The 19983-nt window shown below is 34.5% G+C and overlaps 1 protein-coding gene across 1 annotated transcript in view; it reads right to left on the bottom strand.

Moving 5' to 3' along the window:
* Window positions 1–19983, bottom strand: part of DMD (dystrophin) — a 2117885-nt gene that overhangs the window by 18375 nt on the left and 2079527 nt on the right. The window contains 2 exon segments of the mRNA XM_074300855.1: window positions 4818–4941; window positions 6159–6402. Coding sequence (XP_074156956.1) covers window positions 4818–4941; window positions 6159–6402 — 368 coding nt within the window.

Genomic DNA, 19983 nt, shown 5'->3' with positions numbered 1-19983 from the left:
TTGTTCTAATCTTGTTCCAGAACTAACATACTATGACTTTACCAGGTATGATCTAGAATGACCATATTCATAAGATATGCTTTATAGCTGCATGTTTAGGACCAGGGAATCCCCAAAATTAGGTCCTATTCGTTTCACAAAGGCCAATTCTTTAAAAGTTATTTCTAGAAGGTTAAAATTTCAGTGTATTTCTAAAAATATCTGGGGATAAAATGTCATTCTGGACAATATATAAATATTCTGTGGACTGAAAAATTCTTTAACTTCTTTAAAAATGAAATTTCCAATAATCAAGTTTAGGTTTTTTCCCTAATTTCTTAAAAAATGTTGGGAATCCACATGTTAACTCTATATATACATTCCTAACTCACTTCCTGCTACCTCTGACCTACCCTATTATGAAGCAGTTTTGAATTTTTTATGAAAAGGAATTTCTTAAGTGTTTGCTAAGTCCTGGGATATGAACAGAAAGTTGAAACAATTTTCATTCTCAAATTCTAGTTGGAAGACAACATAGAAAAGGAAATTCAGCTGCAATGTTGTTGGCAAAATCCAAGAGTTCTAAGGTTCTATAGTTAAGGTCAGAAAAAATATTCAGGGGAGTGCAAGATGCAAAATGAGGTGGCTGATGACCTCAAAGATCATCAATGAAATGTTCATTAAGATCTCTTCTAAATTTAAATTTATGATCATGTGACCATAAATTTGGGGGATTAGGTATGAAGATTAGAGGAAGTGATATGCCATAAAGATAGCAATAGGTATTTGGTTATCATAAAAGCAAGTAAAATATTTAAAAGTACAAATCTGTTGGGTACACATTAGGCACTTAATTACTGCCATAGGCATCCTTATACAACTGCCATATAAGAGATATAATATAAAATCTTATTGACCAATTGACCAGCACTCCAGTAATAATTTTCTTTTCTCCTAATGTTTTTGTCCTAAAAGTCTTTCTCCCTACTTCGCTGATGTAATACCAGGTGTAAACAACATATTGTTGCCACAGTATTTGAAATCCTACTAAATAGAAGGATAAGCATGAGATTTGAAGATCTATTAGACTGGATAAGAATAGGCAGTGGGCCTGTGATTTCTCTTCAATGAGGAAGTTTCCTTTTCTAAAGCAGAGCATTTTTCCCCCTTAAAGTGCTGCTAAGAATCACAACTAGCTTATGTCAAAGGTAGATCTTGTGATCTCAGGTCTACTTCGTTCACTAGCCAGCTCTCCAGCCTTGCCAGACACCTCTATTAACTGGAAATCCTATTAAGAAAGAGCTCCGGATGATTCCACTAAAAACATCCCTCTCATCAACTTGTTTTAATGAAGGCTTTAAAAATGAAAAATTTTAAAGTAAGAAATGCAAGTTTGAGTGTTAGCTAGTTATTTGATAGAGTATGATAAATAATGTTTGAAGTAAGAGAAAAAAAGAAAATGGGAGAGATTGCCAATAGGGAAAATCTTTTTAGGTAAGTCTTCTCAAAGATGAAACAGCTTCAGGCCATGCTAAAGGGAAAGTACCATGACTGCCTTATTCACCTTCTCCCAACTACATATAATTTAGCTAAAAAAATGTAGTTTTGTTGAGTTCTATAGCTCTATGAGAAAAAAAAGTGTCACTAATTTGTTTTTACCTATGTTTAAGCAAATTATTTTCTGGGAAAAAAAGCTGTATGAGCAAATAATTAAATCCGTCTCAGAGTGATTAAGCCCACAATCTTTATTTCTTTGGATCACTGATTTAAATTATATATTATGTTCATAACCAATTTTCTCCTTGGTATGCTATTACCTTATCATCAACTTCTCCAGAAAACATTGTTTAGCTTCAATAACACATTTTTCCCCACAGAATTTTTGGGGAAACATTTTACACAAAGATACATAATATGAATTATTCTATCTAGTACACAGTTATGCTGCTAAATATAAGGTGGCCATTTTTCAAATAGAAGGGGGAAGAACCTGAAACTGATAACTGAACTGTCACAATGCACTACTGAACATAGTCTTCAAATGGTTTTAAAGCTTTTTTGAGCATGTTGTCTCTGCTCACATGTACATGCACTGCTGAAGTCCAGGCAATACTTGAAGAATAGTAGATATTTCGTTAGATTACAAAGTATTATAAAAATCATTTTCCCCCTAAAGCTGGGGTTAAGTGACTTGCCCAGGGTCACACAGCTAGGAAGTGTTAAGTGTCTGAGACCAGATTTTAACTTGGGTCCTCCTGAATTCAAGGCTGGTGCTCTATCCACTGCGCCAACAAGCTGCCCCTAAAAATCATTTTTTAATACTTGGGAAGAATATTTAGGAATGCTGGCCTACAGTAAGAGTACAAAACAGCAAATCCCAGAATTACAAAAACCTTTCCCCAGTAACAAATTGCATTTATTTACTTATTTGTTCCCTTCCTTGTATAGGTTAAAGTTTATTTGGGGTACTTGGGTTATATACTTGGGGAAAAATAACATTCAGGTTTTTTTCTTCAAGTAAAATTACAAATATGTGTCAAATGAATGTTAGGGTGAGGTGGCATTTCTAGTATAGAACAGCTATAATAGAAAGATCATTATTTGAGGACAGGACTGACTCAGGCTGGGCTAATCATTCAGGGTTAGACCATAAAATGGGGGGGGGGGGAGAGAATTCTATACAGATAAGAAAGAACACATAGCATACAATTCCTAGAGTTAAAAAGATAGCAAATCAGATAAAATAGATATTCTCTTCCATCTCAGTGTTCATTTCAAAAATCAACAATGCCAGATTAGAAAATTCCCCCTAAGATGTCTTCATATACTTCAGGTAGCAAAGAAACTTGCAGCTAGGTATTGTAGTGTCAAGAAGTCCCGAGTTCAATTTTGCCTTCAAATACCTACTAGGTGTCCCTGGGACAATCATTTAACCCTATTTGCCTCAGTTCTTTATTTGTAAAATGATCTGAAGGAAATGGCAAACCACCTAAGTATCTTTGCTAAGAAAACACAAATGAAAAAGATTGAACCATAAAAACAAAGAAGCCAATCTAATTTAACAAAGACCTCAAGAACAGACTCCTTGTTGTCTTAAGGAGAAACCAACCAAAGGTACATAAAACAGGTGCTACTGATGTCACAACAATTAGACTGGCAGTCAGAAGTCCAGTTCTTTGATCCCAACTTTATTATTCATGCTGGCATTTCATTTTGCTTCCCATTTTTCCTTTGGTCATACAAAATGATAATTTTACTATCTGTATGAAGTTGTAAAGGTGTACTTCTATATCATTGCAAATGAGGCACAGCATATTGCTTTGAGTAGGTCACTTAAATATTTTTTGAGTTTTGGCTCTCCCCTTCTGATAGAAATTGAGCCTACAATGCCTGTGTTACTTGTCTTGTTGTTGTGAGCCTCAAAGTAAGTTCATACAGAATTAATTTATCTTCTAGAAAAATGCAATCCTTTTCACTGATTTGTAGACCTTAAAGAGCTTTACAAATTTCAGTTATGATGATGAAATTACTTGGTAACTTACAAAACTCTATACAATTTTTTTCACTTTTGCTTTTGTCTTCACTTTAAACTTTAAATTCACTTTAAATTCAACTATTAGTTATCTAAGGGGAAGTTCCAGAAAAAACTAATATCTTAGACTTCTAATCTGTAGGCTCTAAACAGTGTACTCTTTCCTTCTGCTGCCATCAAGTTTTAATAATTCATGTTTTTGAGCATCAAGCACCCTGAATACCACTTGTAAAATATGCATGTAGTAAAAACTTTTTCAAATATTTTTTATTTGCAGAATAAGACAGATACATATCCTATCAGTATTTTGAAAGTGTAGATCAGTGGTCCTCGAACTTTCTAAATAGGGGGTCAGTTCACTGTCCCTCAGACTGTGGGAGGGCTGGACTATAGTAAAAACAAAAACTCTCACTGTCTCCACCCCTCAGCCCATTTGCTGTAACCCGGCGGGCCACATAAATGTTTTCAGCGGGCTGCATCAGGCCCACGGGCCATAGTTTGAGAACCCCTGGTGTAGACCTTCTTAAATGTTTGACATTTTTGACATGTACTGTAGATGTTAATACTCTTTTTTTGAAACTTCATTAGTGTGAGAAGTTTTCCTCCACAGCTGTACAATTATGTCTCTAACTTGACAGTTTGTATGTACCAGAGGTCTGACAAATCATTTAATCTCTAAAGTTCCCCATGTAACTAAGACTATATTTCATGGCAGTTAGTCCATTTGTCTGGGTGAAAGGAGCTTACTCATTGGTTGTGCCCTGGCTAATAAAAGTACAGGTTCAATAAAAAAAAAATAATAATAATAAAAAATAAATTTTAAAATCTACCTTAGGTTTATGTTTCCATTTATAGAAAAGCTAGTTTCTGATATTAAAGTTTGCCCGGGGTTATACATAGATTGGAATCAAAGCAGAGGGTCAGAAATAGCCTCCATCTCTTCTAAACCAATAGGATCTCATTTTCTGAATAAGTCAGTAGGATGATACAGAGGAATAAAAGATAGGCATGGATACAAGCTAATACAGTCAAATTCTGGTATTGTCTATGTTGCTAATGAATTGTGGGACTTGCACCAAGTCATCTAATCATTCTGGGCCATGGATTCATCATTGTTAAATGGGGGGCTATATTAGACAAAGTCCTTTTTGTCTGTAAGATTTCATGTTCTTTCTAAGACTGGGGGAAATCCCTTATTAAGTCATTAAAATTAGAAAATTCAAATTTTTACTATTTCTAATGAAGAATGATTTCAACAGATGTTATTATACACATACATACACTCAATATAAAGGCTAGTACTTACCCATGGTTTCTGAAGTCTGACTGCCAACCACTCGGAGCAGCATTGGCTGACTGCTATCTGACCTCTGTAAAGAGGTGGAAGGAGAGGATACTGTTGTGCCATTCACCTTGGCCTCTGCCTGGGGCTGAAGCATTAGAAAGGAAAGAAATATTTCACAGCAATGGACATACGCATACACATAGGATTTTTTTGTTTTGACAGAGAAAATAAATTAGATCTTGAAAAGGAGTTATATTTTTTTAAAAAGTAACTATAAAAATTAATCTTAAGATTTAATTTAACCCAGTGTAAAAAGATCCAGTCTTGAACAAAATGCAGGAAAAATGAGCATGGAATACATAAAAACCATTAAATGTAAAACTAAAAAGGAACACATGTAAATTGAGACATCCCAGAAGACTTAAAGATCTAATAAGGGGCAGGGAAGTGTTCACAGTAAAAAAGAAAAATGTCAACAATGATATTGCCCATTTTGTCAATTAATAAGATATGTAGGCTTTATCTGCAAAGCTATTTTGGTTTAAAGTACCTAATGAACAGGGATTATGTACTGCTACAAGTACAATGAGTGTTCTCTAAGAATATTTATTTAAACCTTTTTTTTTTTTAAAGGAATTAAAATGACAACAAAGACAAGAAAACATAAACATAGTTATAAAATTCAGGAAGGAATACAGATACAAAAGCCTTTATATGGGGCACATTTTAAAACTAAGAAATGCATGGAAAATTTTCATGGTAATTCTTTTATCCTCACATTCCCCAAAGCTTTAATCTCAATGAGAATTTGGTGTCAGGAGATAAACTTTGTAGGAGAATTAGACTCTTGTAAGTGAACTCACTGAGCACTCAGTGTTATGAGTTTAAAAATGTTAATATTCACTAATATTCAACAGAAATCTCTACTCCAACAGGATAATGTCTAGGTTCCTATACCATGTTCATTCCCACCTTCGTGTTGTACCCATTACCTTTCTCAACTGCCAACTTCCTCTTCAAAATTTTTCTTGACAGATCCAAATAATAATGAACTCTACCTGCCCAACTCCTTTTTGTACCCAATTTCTTTACCAGACTTAATTACATATCACCTGGTTCATCAATTATTTCATGCTTGTGTACAACTTGTTCTTCAGCTGTGATTCTAAGTTCCTTATAGAAACAGCCTTTGCTTTATATTTCTTGGGTAGCCCAAAATACTAGGCACAGAAGAGGTGCTCAAAAAATATTCCTTGGTTTGCTTACTTTATAAACAAGTCTACATATCAAATTGTTAGTTTTTCTTTGAGAGAGGGGAATAAAGACACCTTAAAAATTCTAAGTATTAGATCTGGGTCTCACTTGTTCCAGTAGCTGTCTTAGTCTATGCAGCTGTGACTCCAGCTGCTTATTATGATCCTCCAGGATCTGCATCCTGGCTTCCAGGCGGCCTTTGTGCTGGCGCAGTAGCTTGGCTTCTGCAATGAGCTCAGCATCCCGAGGACTCTGGGGAGAGATGGGCATCATCTCAGGAGGGGATGGCAGTGGGGACAGGCCTTTGTGTTCGTGCTGCTGTTTCAGTCGATCATATTCTGCTTGTAGATTCCTGTTGGCAAAGAAATAAATCACAAACCGTTAGCAACTTTAGCAGGCACTAAGAGAAACCATTTTGAAAAATGCCTGTTATGACAGCAAGGACAAAGATGGTTTCCTAGAAGATGAAATTATCAATGCTAAAAGACAGGTGGATGACAAATTCTGGTTTATCATTTGCCTAATAAGTATAGATTGTATTCTAATGCTTTATGTCTACCAAAAGTCTTTTAAGTGTCAAATTTATATAGGAAAGCAGGAAAACAAACAATGGGTACCCCATCACAAACAAAACTCTACCATTCTAAATTTCCTCTCAATAAAATGTTTTGTTAAAAAATACATATAGTCATACAACTTATTTCCTATGTTTAGTTAAGGTTCCAATCTTCCAAATTACTTAAAACTAAACTTAGTAGATCTAAATTAAATGAACCACATATACCAAATTCTATCTTCCTCCACAACAACAAAATTGGCTTGTGTGAACCTTTCAGCTCATTCTAACTTGAGATTTATCTTTTTTCTTCAGTCCTTGGAATAAGATTAGCAGTTGGACCAAAGCTTTTTAGAAGCTAGCAATGACTCAAGAGATATAAATCTTGTTCAGCAACCTAATGAAAATACACTTCATGAATTTAATTACCAATTTAAAATGTATATCTTTTCTCTTAAGAAACATTCCATATCTGTTTCATAAAGATCTTGCAGAATGATGTTTTGATGGGGAAGAAGGTTTAATATATGATTACTAATGGTTGATGTCAATTATTGCCACAACTACTAGTTTTTTTTTTAAGGGGGCAGAAATTATTTTATTACCAAAAAGTATGAGCTTGTGGCAAGTCTTTGCTAGCTATATATTTAAGAAATATACTTTTATGTTTTAAGAGGTATAATCTTTAAAATTATATTATAAGCCTTAATTTTGTTGATATCTTATCTGAAACAGTTTCAGTAACTTCCATAAGTAATATGCTATAATGTAAATTTCTTAAGGGCAGATTTACAACTCCTCCAGCTCTCAGCACAATGCATTGCATACAGAAGATATTTAAGTTCTTTACAAATGTACCAAAATGAATTCTGTTTAGGAAAACACTATGATACGGTGTCTTTTTAAGATAAGGAAGCATAAGGTAAGCTTTGTTTGGCTGTTAATTTATTATGCTAATATTGAAACAGAAGTATTTTATTTTTCTCTTTTTGATATTATATGCCTACATTTAGTCTCTGTTGATTCCTTGAAATATATTCATGGATTTTTTTTTAATCAGGCGACTATATGTGAGCAACCAGAAGAGAAATCCATAGAGAATCTATTTACATTCTTGATTATCTTATAATTTATATTTCTATGGTAGTTCCCTAAAGGACACTAATTCAAATTCAGTTTTCATGTTTTCTGCTATCCCCTTTTCTTCTTGCAAGCAGTCATCCTAGAAAAAAGGATTTATTTTTCATTATGTTTATTATTTTCTACACAGCTAAGAAAAACTCTTCTCATTCTACAATTATGTAGCTGTATCTGATTATTCTTATATTATCAAATACATGAACATAGTCATCTAGATAAAGAACATGTATGTGTGTATGTATATTCACATATATATGAATATACATACACACATATACACACATATATTTAAATCCCCAATTAATGAATGTAAGGAATGAAACGACCTATTAAATTATTGGAAGAAGCAAGCATGCCTGATACCTGTATGAAAATAACTTGACCATTTTCCTTAAAAGTCAAAAAAAGAAAAATTGGGAAGGAAGAACTAAAGGCTCCATCTAAAATTTTATTACTAAAGAAGTGATATTACAACAAATATTTGGATGGGCTCTGGGTAGTTTATGTTGCCAATTTACCTGAAGGTAGTTGACCCAATTTTCAAACTAGAATTCCCTTGTCACTACTGATAACATAATACTCTACTGTCACTAAAATGTAGCCATTACTGACTTAAAAAAGCAGTATTTATTAGATATAATATACATATATACATAGAAAGCATATAACTATATAAGCCTTATCTTGACACTCAAGAGCCTCTGTAATCTTGTCCAATCCTCATTATCTTTAACTGCTTTACACCTATTTTATGTTCTAACTTAGTTTAACTATCATTTATTCCCCTCTTCGGTATGTTTTCCAAGGTATCGACCATACTGCTTTCTAATTTGTCTTCTCCATTCCTTGCCATTTTTCCCCCTGCTGGCATCATCTGAGACAAGGCTCAGGTCTTATTTCTTCCATTTATTGAAGCCTTTCCTGGTCTCCCCTCCCTAAAAAAAAGTCTTCTCAGAATTCTCATAGTATTTTCTTTGTACTCCTGGCCCCACCTTTAAGCTGCTATGTTAGAATTCTCATTATACTGATATTAGATTGAAGTCTTTGAAGGGCCAGCTTTTATTTATTTATGGGAGTTCCATAATGTTTTGTACAGAGTAAATGTTTATAGAGTAAAATATTTGCTGAATATAATTTACCCATCAAAACAGGGAAATATATAGCAAATAATTTAAGAACTAGATAATTTATAGACTGTGATATCAATGACAATAAAAAATATCTAAACTATACCTTTCCAAAGCTATGAAAAATGTTCCTAAATAAGCAGAACAAAGTAAATATTTTGGCATCAATGCATTTGATTAACTGGAAATCTTGAGTGAGATAGAAGATATATTCTGTTGTCTACAGACAAAATTCTGAAATATCACAACTCAAAATTTTGCCTTTTTCTATATCCATTCCTCTTCCTCCCTCATCCAAACCTATTTTTCATGCCAGATAGAATTGGCTTTTGTGTGTATTTCTTCCAGATTTATTTGCATATTTTTTTCATGAGGCAGTTGGGGTTAAGTGACTCATCCCGAATCACATAGCTAGTGTCAAGTATCTGAGACCAGATTTGAACTCAGATCCTCCTGACTCCAGGGCAGGTGCTCTATCCACTGTACCACCTAACTGCCTCTGTGTATTTATATTTCAAACTTTATATTGAAACACAGGTTTTTTGTTAAAGAAATTTCAAGACTGATCAGGGAGGGGAGATTTTTTTTATTACATTGGGGGGCCTTTATAATATCTATGAAACTTAAACACCAATTTCTTTATAGAGAAGGTAAACTGCTTTAAGGGAATGGAGCCTTAGGATGGTCCAATGCTCCACAAAGAAAAACATTCAGTATATTCTAACAGAAAATAAAGCAGGTCTAATTCAAAAGCATTTATTGAAGTTGTGACAAATTAAACCTTGAATTTTGAAGCTTTAAAAATGCATTTGGGGGCAGCTAAGTGGCTCAGTGGATAGAGAACCAGCCTTGAAGTCAGGAGGACCTGAATTCAAATTTGGTCTCAGACACTTAACACTTGCTAGCTGTGTGACCCTGGACAAGTCACTTAACGCCAACTGCCTCAGGGGAAAAAAAGGCATTTGAAAGTTGATTTATTTTTAAATATGTTGACTTTGAATAATGATTTTGAAAGGCTAGGATTTCCCTCTGTATTAGCTACTCTATGTAACATGGAAGGATTATCCAATTTCCCCCATGATGTTTTATTCTGTTGCAGGTTGGTTTGTCTGGACGATTGTATCAAACTAAGACAAGAATAAAAAAGGGGTTTTTGAGCTTTTTTTTTTTTTTTTTTTGTGAAATGGACCTCTGTGGCAGTCTAATGAAGCCTATGAAACCCCTACCTCAGAATAATATTTTTAAATGTATAAAATAAAAAAATCCAAGATTAAAAAAATTTAATTATAATGAAATATAGGTATTAAGATATATAAAAGGTCAGAGGTGCTAGGTTTCAAGAAGTTCTGCAAGATGATTACAGATTTTCTCATGTCAACTACACCTTTCTGAGGATGCATGATTAATTTGTTGTTTTGGGACTGTATCATAATAGTTGAACAAGCCTAATGATTATTATTCAGACCTATAGATTTGCCCATAATACAATTTCTTTCCAGTTGTCCTTTAGAATTTCGAAGACTAATCAATTCTCTCTTTTTTGGTGAAGTGTGTGTGTGTGTGTGTGTGTGCGCGCGCGTGTGTGTGTGTAGCGCTAGTCAATGCTTATTAAGTCTCTACTATGTGCTAAATAGTATTTTAAGTCCCAGAGACACAAAGAGGCCAAAAGGCAGTCTTGCCCTCAAAGAGGGGTATGATCTGAATGGGAGAGACAATAAGTAAATATATATGCACAAACAACCTATACATAGGATAATAGGATATAATCTCCAGGAAAAGCACTAGAATTAAGAGGAGTTGCAAAAGCTTTCCTGAAGATTTCAGTTACACTTGAAGCTAGGAGATAAAAATGAGGAAGGAGGACGGACATTCCAGGCATGGGAGAAAACCAGAGAAAATGCCCCGAATCAAGAGATTATTTTATTTAAGTAACAGAAGGGGAACAAATAAAAATGAATTGAAGAGTATCTGTCAATAGGTAAAGTGTAAGAAGATTTGGAAAGAAAGGTGTATTAGCCCTGTGTTCTGAAAGCATCAAATAGTGGATTCGGTAATGGGGGCTATTGGAGTTTATTTATTGTGAGTGGGGGGGGAAGTATGTGAAAGGGAGATAGAGATGGAGAGAGAGAGGGTCCAACTTGTGCTTTAGGAAAATAACGTTAGTAGTAGAATGTAGAATAGACTAGAATAAAGAGAGACCCATCAGCAAGCTATGGCAACATACCAAGCATGAGATGATGAAGGCCTGCCTAGGGTGATATATTATCAGAGTAGAGAAAGGAGTATATTTGAAAGATGTGATAAAGGTGAAATTGACAATTCTTGGCAACAGGAGATGGTGGGATGAAAGATACTGAAGAAGACACTTATTTTGCAAGTTTGGGAGACTAGGGTGCTTTTAACAATAATAGGGAAGTTTGGAAAGGGGGAGTATTGAGAGAAAGAAAATTAGTTCTATTTGAGTTTAAGATGATTACTGAACATCCAGTTGAGATCATTAATAGGCAGTTGAAGATGTGAGACTGAAGGTTAGCAGAGAGGTTAGGGCAGGAGAGATGGATCTCCAAGTTATCAGTATATGTCTTGGGGAGGAGAGAGGGAGAAAAACGTAGAACGCAAGGTTTTGCAAAGGTAAATGTTGAAAACTATCTTCGCATGTATTTGGGGAAAAAAAACACTACCAAAAAGTTTTTAAAAAGAAAAAAAAAGAAAATCATCAGAATAGAGGAGATAACTAAATCCACATAATATTATATTTTTTAACTTTTAAGGTATATTTTTCAGAATTAATTTTATCATTTCCTGATGGTAAGCAGCTGGATTAAAAGGTTAGGAATAGACAGCCTAGGTAGGTTCTGGGCTTGAAGAAAGAATAGCCTAAGTTCAAATGCTGTCTCTGGGGGAGAAATTATGTGACTATGGGAAACCCATATAACTTTTTAAAAACTCAATTTCTTTATTTGTAAAATAAGTATCATACCAGCTCTCTTCTCTTGTTGTACAACTCAGAAGTAATGTATATAAAGTGCTTTTACAAATATTGAAGAGTGACAAATACTAGTTATCCCTAGTGTCATTAAAAAAAAAAGGTTAGGAAACAGCAATGACTAATTTTTTAATACCTTGTTCAGTGTACAGGTTTCTAATAATACATGCTGTTTTTTTTAATAAGGAAAATAAACTGAGTGTAGCATTTCCAAAAATGGTACTTGAGCACTTGCTTTGGCTTTAATTCCCAAGGAAAAAAATGCTTTTTTGTTCTCAGTCAAGTAGCCAGTCTTTACCATCTGTGATCAGTGGAGACCTATGATATTATTTGTGAAAACTGTTATTGAAATGTTAGTGTCTCTATGTTTTATGGAAATTCCCTTATGGATCATTAGTAATAATCTTTCATTAAATAAACTCAGCAAATTCAGTGTGATTTAATATTTATCATTTTCATCATGTCAAAAGAACATGAGCTGTTTAGTTAGAATGTTATGAATTGCTATATACTTATGTTGCATTTGGTCCCAGTACTTAAGAACTGCAATGAAAAATGAAGAATCATTTTTAAAAAACAAAATCAGTCAAAATCTGATTTGTCACAGCATAAGTATTCCCCTAGTGAAAACGATATTCTTTTGTCTATCCTCATATCCAAGGTGATCTTTAAATAATGTGGAAACAAAACAATAACAAAATCCAATTCAACAAAGTCAAACAACAAATCAGCCTAAGGGTGATGCTATAATATGCCTTAAGCAAGGTAGATCATAACCCCCATAGCCAAGTGACTTGTCTTAAGAAGCATATTAGTCTAAGGAAGCCCAATGGACATACAAATGAATAATACATCCAGTCACATTAAGGATCTAGCAAATGGAAACAAGAAGGTTGTTTAAAAATCAAAACTTCAGGGAAAAAAATTATGAGGGCGTAAAGCAAAGATATAAAGTATATGCTTTGGGTATAACAAAACTATTATACTAACAAGTACTGCACTAATGTGAGAAAAGCATGAATTAAGATGCTGGTAAGACTATAATAGTGGGTCATTTACTCAGAGATATTCACTTTGTGGCAAACAAAATGCATTTCTTTAGTATTCATATACACAGAACTTTAAGCTTTTCTTACTTGTCACAAGAGGCTACCATATCAGTTGGTTCCTGCAGCTAGATCTATTTCATTTATTTAAAAAGGCTCCTTTGCTCTAGGTATATAGGACCAATGTGACAAATGAAGCCATAAAATTTCTCACAAATGACCTTTCTGCTCAATGGCATTCTCCCATCCCCCATTATTTAACTGCAAACCTTTATAAATAAGGATACTCTGATTTAAATGTGGTCTAATGGATTCTGAAAACTCACTCCTCCTTTCCCTTAAAAAACAATTTAGAGGTAAATAGTGTTTTGCAGTTTGCCCACCATTAGGTATACTTTTATGCATAATAGTGATATGAAAATGATGCTGGGAATGTGAAGGTCATACCAGATAGATGAAAATTCTGGCAGCATCTACCTGGGCAGGAAATGTTGTTGTTTATAAGCCCAGCAATACAATGTGTCTGCCTATTTCTGCTTGGAGGAGCTGAGCACAATACGGTGTTTCACAGCACTTGATTTGGTTAGTCTCTTTTCCTCCAATTGCCTCAAAATTTCTTCCCTGAGTCCATGTTCTCTTACATCCTTAAGTGCCTGTTGCCTCCTGAAATTCCAAATCTTTCCCCCCAAGTAGGTCCAATAAATTTTCCAGCAAAAGACACCCAACCCACACCTAGCACAAGATTCCTATCTCCTAGACTATCTTTCTCCTCTCATAGAAGCCTTCATCAATGGAAGCCCCTCTGAGCACCCAAACAAGGCCTTTTTTCTCATTGCCCCATACCCTTTTCCTCACTCACTGCCCTTTTCTTTCTGAGACCATAGAGGTTATCTTCCCCTCATTACTAGTTCCTGATTTGACCTGGTCACATTCCTTTCTATCCCTTGCTTCCCTTCTTTCCCTTTCAGGTATTCTCATATGTTAAAACATAATCCCTAAAAAAATTGATTCAGCTGTTGTCAGGTTCTGTCTTTAATATCCCATACACACTTATTCACTATTACTCCACTAGATTTCTGCTTTCCTCTTATCTGCTAGAGTACATTTAGAAAATGTTCTGTGATCATTGGGCTGTCATACTGTTAATGTTTTTAATTGTTCTATTTAATCATATATGAATTTTTATTGTTTGGAAGTGTTATGAGAAGCAAATAATCTCTTCAGTTCTGGTTTTTTTCCTAAATATTTTTTTCAAATATCTCTTTTATTAAATGCCCTTGTTTCACATGGTTAAACTCAGATTGGCAGGTGTGTCATTCTGGGCTGTATCCTGAGCTCCACTGCTCTTTTTATATGTTGTTCTTTTCCTCTCTGTGTCTTCTTAAGGGGGCAGAATTGTTCAGTTGTTTCAATCATATGGGACTCTTCATGCCCCTGATTTGGAATTTTCTTAGCAAAAGTGGTTTGCTGTTTTCTTCTCCAGCTCATTTTACAGATGAGGAAACTGAGGAAAATAGGGGTAAGGGACTTGCCCAGGGTCACCCAGCTAATAAGTATCTGAGGCTGTTTCTGCACTCAGGTTACCGTGACTCTATCTACCCTGGTGCTCTATCCCCTGTTCAGAGTGCCCAAGTGAAGAATGGTTTTGTCATTTAAATTTCCTTTATTTCACATTTCAAAGTTTTTCTCCTGATTGCTACAAGCAAATAAAATGGTACAATTTTAAAAATTATACATATATTTGCTTCTATTATCTAGATTGTGATTTGAGGCTTGTCGAAGATTCCAGTTTTTTTATTCTACCCGCTGTGCAGGGTAATTCTGCTTTCATAATTTTCATTTCTCTTTTGAACCCTTCAGGAACATAAGTTCAATTTTCTTCTCACATTCCACTGAGTCCTCTATCTCAACAACTGGATCACTTGTTAACTCAATCTGGAGGCCAATTTTTTTGTTACTATTGTTTTCCCTGGTGATTTATCTGCTTGTGCTCAAGGTCTCTGAATTATTTTTCTGAGATCTTTTGTCATTTCAATGTTTTAAAAACTGTTCCCCCTGGTTTTCTCCTATTCACTTTCTGTCTCCTTTGATGTTTGTTTTCTCAGGAGCTTGATCTCAAATCTTCCCACAATAGGCAATTCATCAACCTAGATCTTTGCCCAACCCAGATGACTTTTGGGTGGTCCAACTGCACCTAGTTGAGTGCTGTGCTTCTCCCTCAGATGTGGTGGAGCATTGTCTCACTCCCCTTTTCTCTCCCTCTCCTGTTCCCTACCTGGGCATTTAAGAATACATGTATATGTGAGCACTCATGCACAGAAGTGGACAGAATGTTTTTTTTTTCTGCTTACTCTATTCCTTAGTTCCCTGAATTGGCACTCACAGGTCACAATTTTGCAGCACTGATGCTACAGGGTTGCACTGGCCACAATAAATAAACCAATAAAGTCATGGGAGGAATGGTGATTTATATCTGTAGAGGAACTATAATTCTCACACTGATAAAACCAGGTATCCTTAAAATATTAAAGTATTTAAAGTTTACTAAGAGTTAGATATTTATTATTGTTGTTGTTACACCAAACTACCTATCATTTATATAACACTTCTGGATTGCAAAATACTTTATATGTAATCTCATTTGAGCACAGCTATGAAATCAATGCTATAGTATACCCAGACTTGCAATCTCAGTATCATCCTGAATTCTTTATTCTCTTAACCCTTCTGCCATCCCCATATCCACTCAATTAGTAGATGAGTCACGCCTGGATGATTACAACAGCTTGCATTACTCTTCCTTTCTCAAGGTTCTCTTTTCTCCAGTCTCTTGTCAAATTGCTCTTTCTAAAACTGATTTGACCATGTCACTCTCCTCTTCAATAAACTTTGGGGCTCTATTACCTCCAGGATCAATTATAAATCTTCAGTTTGGTTTTTAAAGATTTCCTAATTTTATTTCTTCCTACCTTTCCATTTTTCTAATACAAAATGTAATCCTAATACTACTATGTACTCTGCCATTAGTGTTCTCCTCTCTCTCTCTCTCCCCCTCTCTCTGTCTGTCTCTCTCTCTCCCTCTCTCTCTCTCTCTCTCCCTCTCCTCTATTACTCATTCTTTTCAAGGAAAAAAGTAAGGCAACTTGCTGGCCCTGAAGCAGAATTAGAACACCCATTTCTTTCAGATGAAGACTGTGATATCAGTGTCAAGATTTGTTTCTTTAGTTTCCTGGCTTTTTTTTTTTTGTAAAACTTATGAATAAAAAATTAAGGAAATCACTATGAAATATGTATATTAGTATGCATGTGTACATATACACACACATTCATATATATATATATATATATATATATGTATATATATATACACACACACATAGTAGAACTTGTACATCCTATAGTGAAAAAAGGTCTGATATTCTCTAAAAAGAGCAAAAAAAATAATGGACTGTTGGTCTAGCAATCTTCCTAATAGTAGACTGTTCTACATAGTCTCAATCTTGGGTAATAGAAGTCTGGGTTCTGTAACCATTCTGAAATGGATAACCAAAATCTATAAGATGACCTTCATTATAGCCCATAGGGTGAACCAAATTAGCAAGTTTCTAACAAACACTAAAACTAATTAAATTGGATTAAACTTCCTTTTTCTGCCATAGTCTCCCTTATATTGAAGATGTTAACCAAACTATTAAGCCCCTAGCAAAAAAGAGATACTCATATTTGGGAGTGTATATTATTATTTTTCTGCTTGTATGCAATAGCAATGTTCAATATTTATTCAATAAGCTCAGAATGTAAAGCTATTCAAATATGTATAGAAGAAATGATAGTTCATATATATCACTTAGAAGCTTATTAATATAATGCTTTAATTAATTAATATAAACTTCTAGAAGAGTCAGAATGTGTAATGGAAGTGTCTTGGAGAGACTGGACATGTATACTGACATTCTGTAATCACATAAGTAGGAGATATTGTTGACTGGTTGCAGAGCCTGAACTGTTTGGCTGCTAGGAGTTTCTTATATGACCTACTTTCTGAGGAGACACAATGGACCTTGGGCTCTCCTCAATGAAGCTGATGAAACAGGCCTCAGAATTTATTCTTTCTTTTGTTTTTTTTTATTTTTTTGCTTTTGCTGAGGCAATTGGGGTTAAGTGACTTGCCCAAGGTCACACAGCTAGGAAGTGTTAAGTGTCTGAGACTAGATTTGAACTCGGCTCCTCCTGACTCCAGGGATGATGCTCCACTGTGCAATCTAGATGTCCCTTCTTCTTTCTCTAGGCTAATGGATTAGAAATTCTGATCTTGTGAGTTTTGAATGGTCAGGAGAGCAAGGCTGTGGTGCCTCCAAGTTCATGTTCTACAAGCCATCTAAGCTGGCATCAATGTCCCAAGGAGCAAGTACTGACCTTCCGAATTTAGCCCAGTTGTCACTTACACAAGGACTTGCCTGACAATCATGCTCCATTTGGATTTGGATTTTGATGAGATCAATGTTATGCAGAAACTATTCTAAATCTGAGCTCAGAAACCAAGGTAAAAGGGGAGAATGTCACTGAGGAATTAGAAGGAAAAAAAGTCTATTTGTTCCTACTCTATTTTTGATGAAAATATCCCTCTGTTAAATGGTTTAATGGAACCAGAGTGCTAGTTAGACACTGTTAGCTAACAGTGGGGGACATAGTCAGTAAGGCTCCAGCTGAGAACATTAGGGAAAAGGTAACTTAAACTTCTCAGGGGGTCCCCCCTTTGAACCCAAAAGGGAGAAAAAAGCTGTGTTGACTGGAAAAGAGTGAAGGAGAGAGTACTTAGTACCCTGAATACTTTTCTTTTAACTATCTCCTGTTGGGTAGGCAGTATAAGCATTATCTTAATAGATGTAAAATGAAGCTCAGAGAAATTAAGTAAAGGTCAAAATCTGATTGGATTGGGCCCTTTGCCCAAAGGGTGAGTGTATTTCATTGGCAGAAATAGAATGTCCTAGTCTTTGAATTTTAGCCCCTGCCCTCAAAGGAATCTTAACAATACATGTGTTTACCTTTCTCTGTTCTACTCATGAGTAGTAATCCAGAAAGCTGACTTGTCTGCTTTCTGTATTTGTGAAAGGATTAAAATCCCCAGATCTACACAGTTACTACCATTGGTCAGGACACATAGCTTCATCTCTTACAAATGGAGTTCCCATTGGGAATCAGGGAGATGGACAGGAAGACTTAGTTATATGCATCCTCAATATCCTTTGTCCACTAAGTTTTACTATAAACGGTCACTAAATCCCTTGAATTCTATAAACTGAGCATGGAACTCTGTTTTAGAACTTTCAAAATTAGGGATAACCAATGACACACTTGCTCAAAGTCACATAGCTATCAAGTTTTGGAGCTAAAGTTCAGAATTCTTTTTTTTTTTCTACTGTAAAATTTCTTTCCTTTGTAAAATTAGGCATTATGGAGAAAAGAATACTACATTCAAAAGACATATTAATTTGTTTTTATCAAGTCAAAGTCTCTATCATTTCAAAGAAACATTACCAACCCATCCCCTAAGATTTTTTTTCTGCATTAGTCCCTCTCTGTTGAACACTACTTACCATGACATGTTAATAAAATCATTAAATATGAAGTCAGACAATGGGGATTTATGTCTTAACTTCATTACTTGAACTAAAGTCCTTATGCAAGTCATGTCATGTAATCTTTCTAAAGCTCAGTTTCCTCACCTGGAAAATGGGCATATCACAACAGTTTTACTATCTAGTTTACAGGGTTGTTTTGGGGGAAAAAAGTGCTTTATAAATCTTAAATTGCTATGCAAATATGGATTCTTACTGAAGATGCTTGGGAAAACAGATTAAAAAAAATTATAGAGAAGATTCTCTTTAGTCTCCTTTTTCCTAAATATATATTCTTGAATTCCAGAAAAATGTATGTGTGAAGGCACAAAGGTAAATAAAGACTGAGCTAAAAATTACATAGTAAAGAATTAAAGAAAAATTTAAGATCATAGATAAGATCAAAAATTTAGAACTGGAAAAAAAACCTTAAAAGGTCATTTTTATAGATTAAGAAATTGAGGCCCTGAGAGACAGACTTGCCTAAAGCCAAATAGATAACTGAATTGGACTTATAAGATTTGAACCCATGCCCGTTAGTGTTCTTTTCATTGAACCATGTCATACTTTAAAAAAATTTAACTTATCATCTGATATGGAATACAATACTGTTTAGTCACAGATCTTAAATGCTTATATATTTATTCCTATTTGGGTTCATTTCCATATATTTTCCCTCTTAATTTTAAATTACTGTCAAACTTTTTCTTCTACTCTGGAGTCCAGTTCTCACTTAATTTTTTTCAATTCTTTATGTTCTTAATATGACAGAATACCTCTTCTTCCCTAATTTACAGTATAGGAAGCATTACTTTAAAACAAAACAAAACAAAACAGTGTGACTTAAGAAAAGCTCTCTATATCATTGGTTTTGAAGCCTTATCATTTAATGGATGAAAATATAAGTTCAGAGTTCTGGCAGATCCATGTTAAAAAGAAAGTATAAAATTAAAGTAACTAGCCAAGCTAAGTTCATGTAAGTATATTACCAGAAGGCAGAACAAAAGCGGAACATTTAGTCATGATTTTTTGTGCCCTTACTAAACTATCCAAGACTATTAAGATGTGGGAAGGTAGCAATCTGTGTGGTAAATATCCATCTAAATCAAAATAATAAATGCTTTAAATATTTCTAAGGCTAAATCAATGCCATTTATGTTCCCATCACTTTTTATATCTGATTTTTAAAATAAGGTTGGTGTCTACCAAGAGCCTTTGTTTAAAAAAAAAAAAAACCTATTAATTGCATTTCAATATAAACGATTTCCTTTGTCTTCCTCTAAATTTTAGCTTATTCATTTAAAAATTTCATTCAGAGAAGGGGCCCATGACATACACCCACAAAATTGTTACCCTGCTCTATATAGCAAAGTATTTGGCATGAACATGTACTTAGGATTATTTTTCAACCAAAACAAATGTCCATAAAAGATGGCTTTTACCAAAAAGGCTGAGAAAGA

Source organism: Sminthopsis crassicaudata, chromosome 3, assembly GCF_048593235.1.
Source record: "Sminthopsis crassicaudata isolate SCR6 chromosome 3, ASM4859323v1, whole genome shotgun sequence".
Lineage (NCBI taxonomy): Eukaryota > Metazoa > Chordata > Mammalia > Dasyuromorphia > Dasyuridae > Sminthopsis > Sminthopsis crassicaudata.
This window is presented reverse-complemented; position numbering and strand designations above follow the sequence as displayed.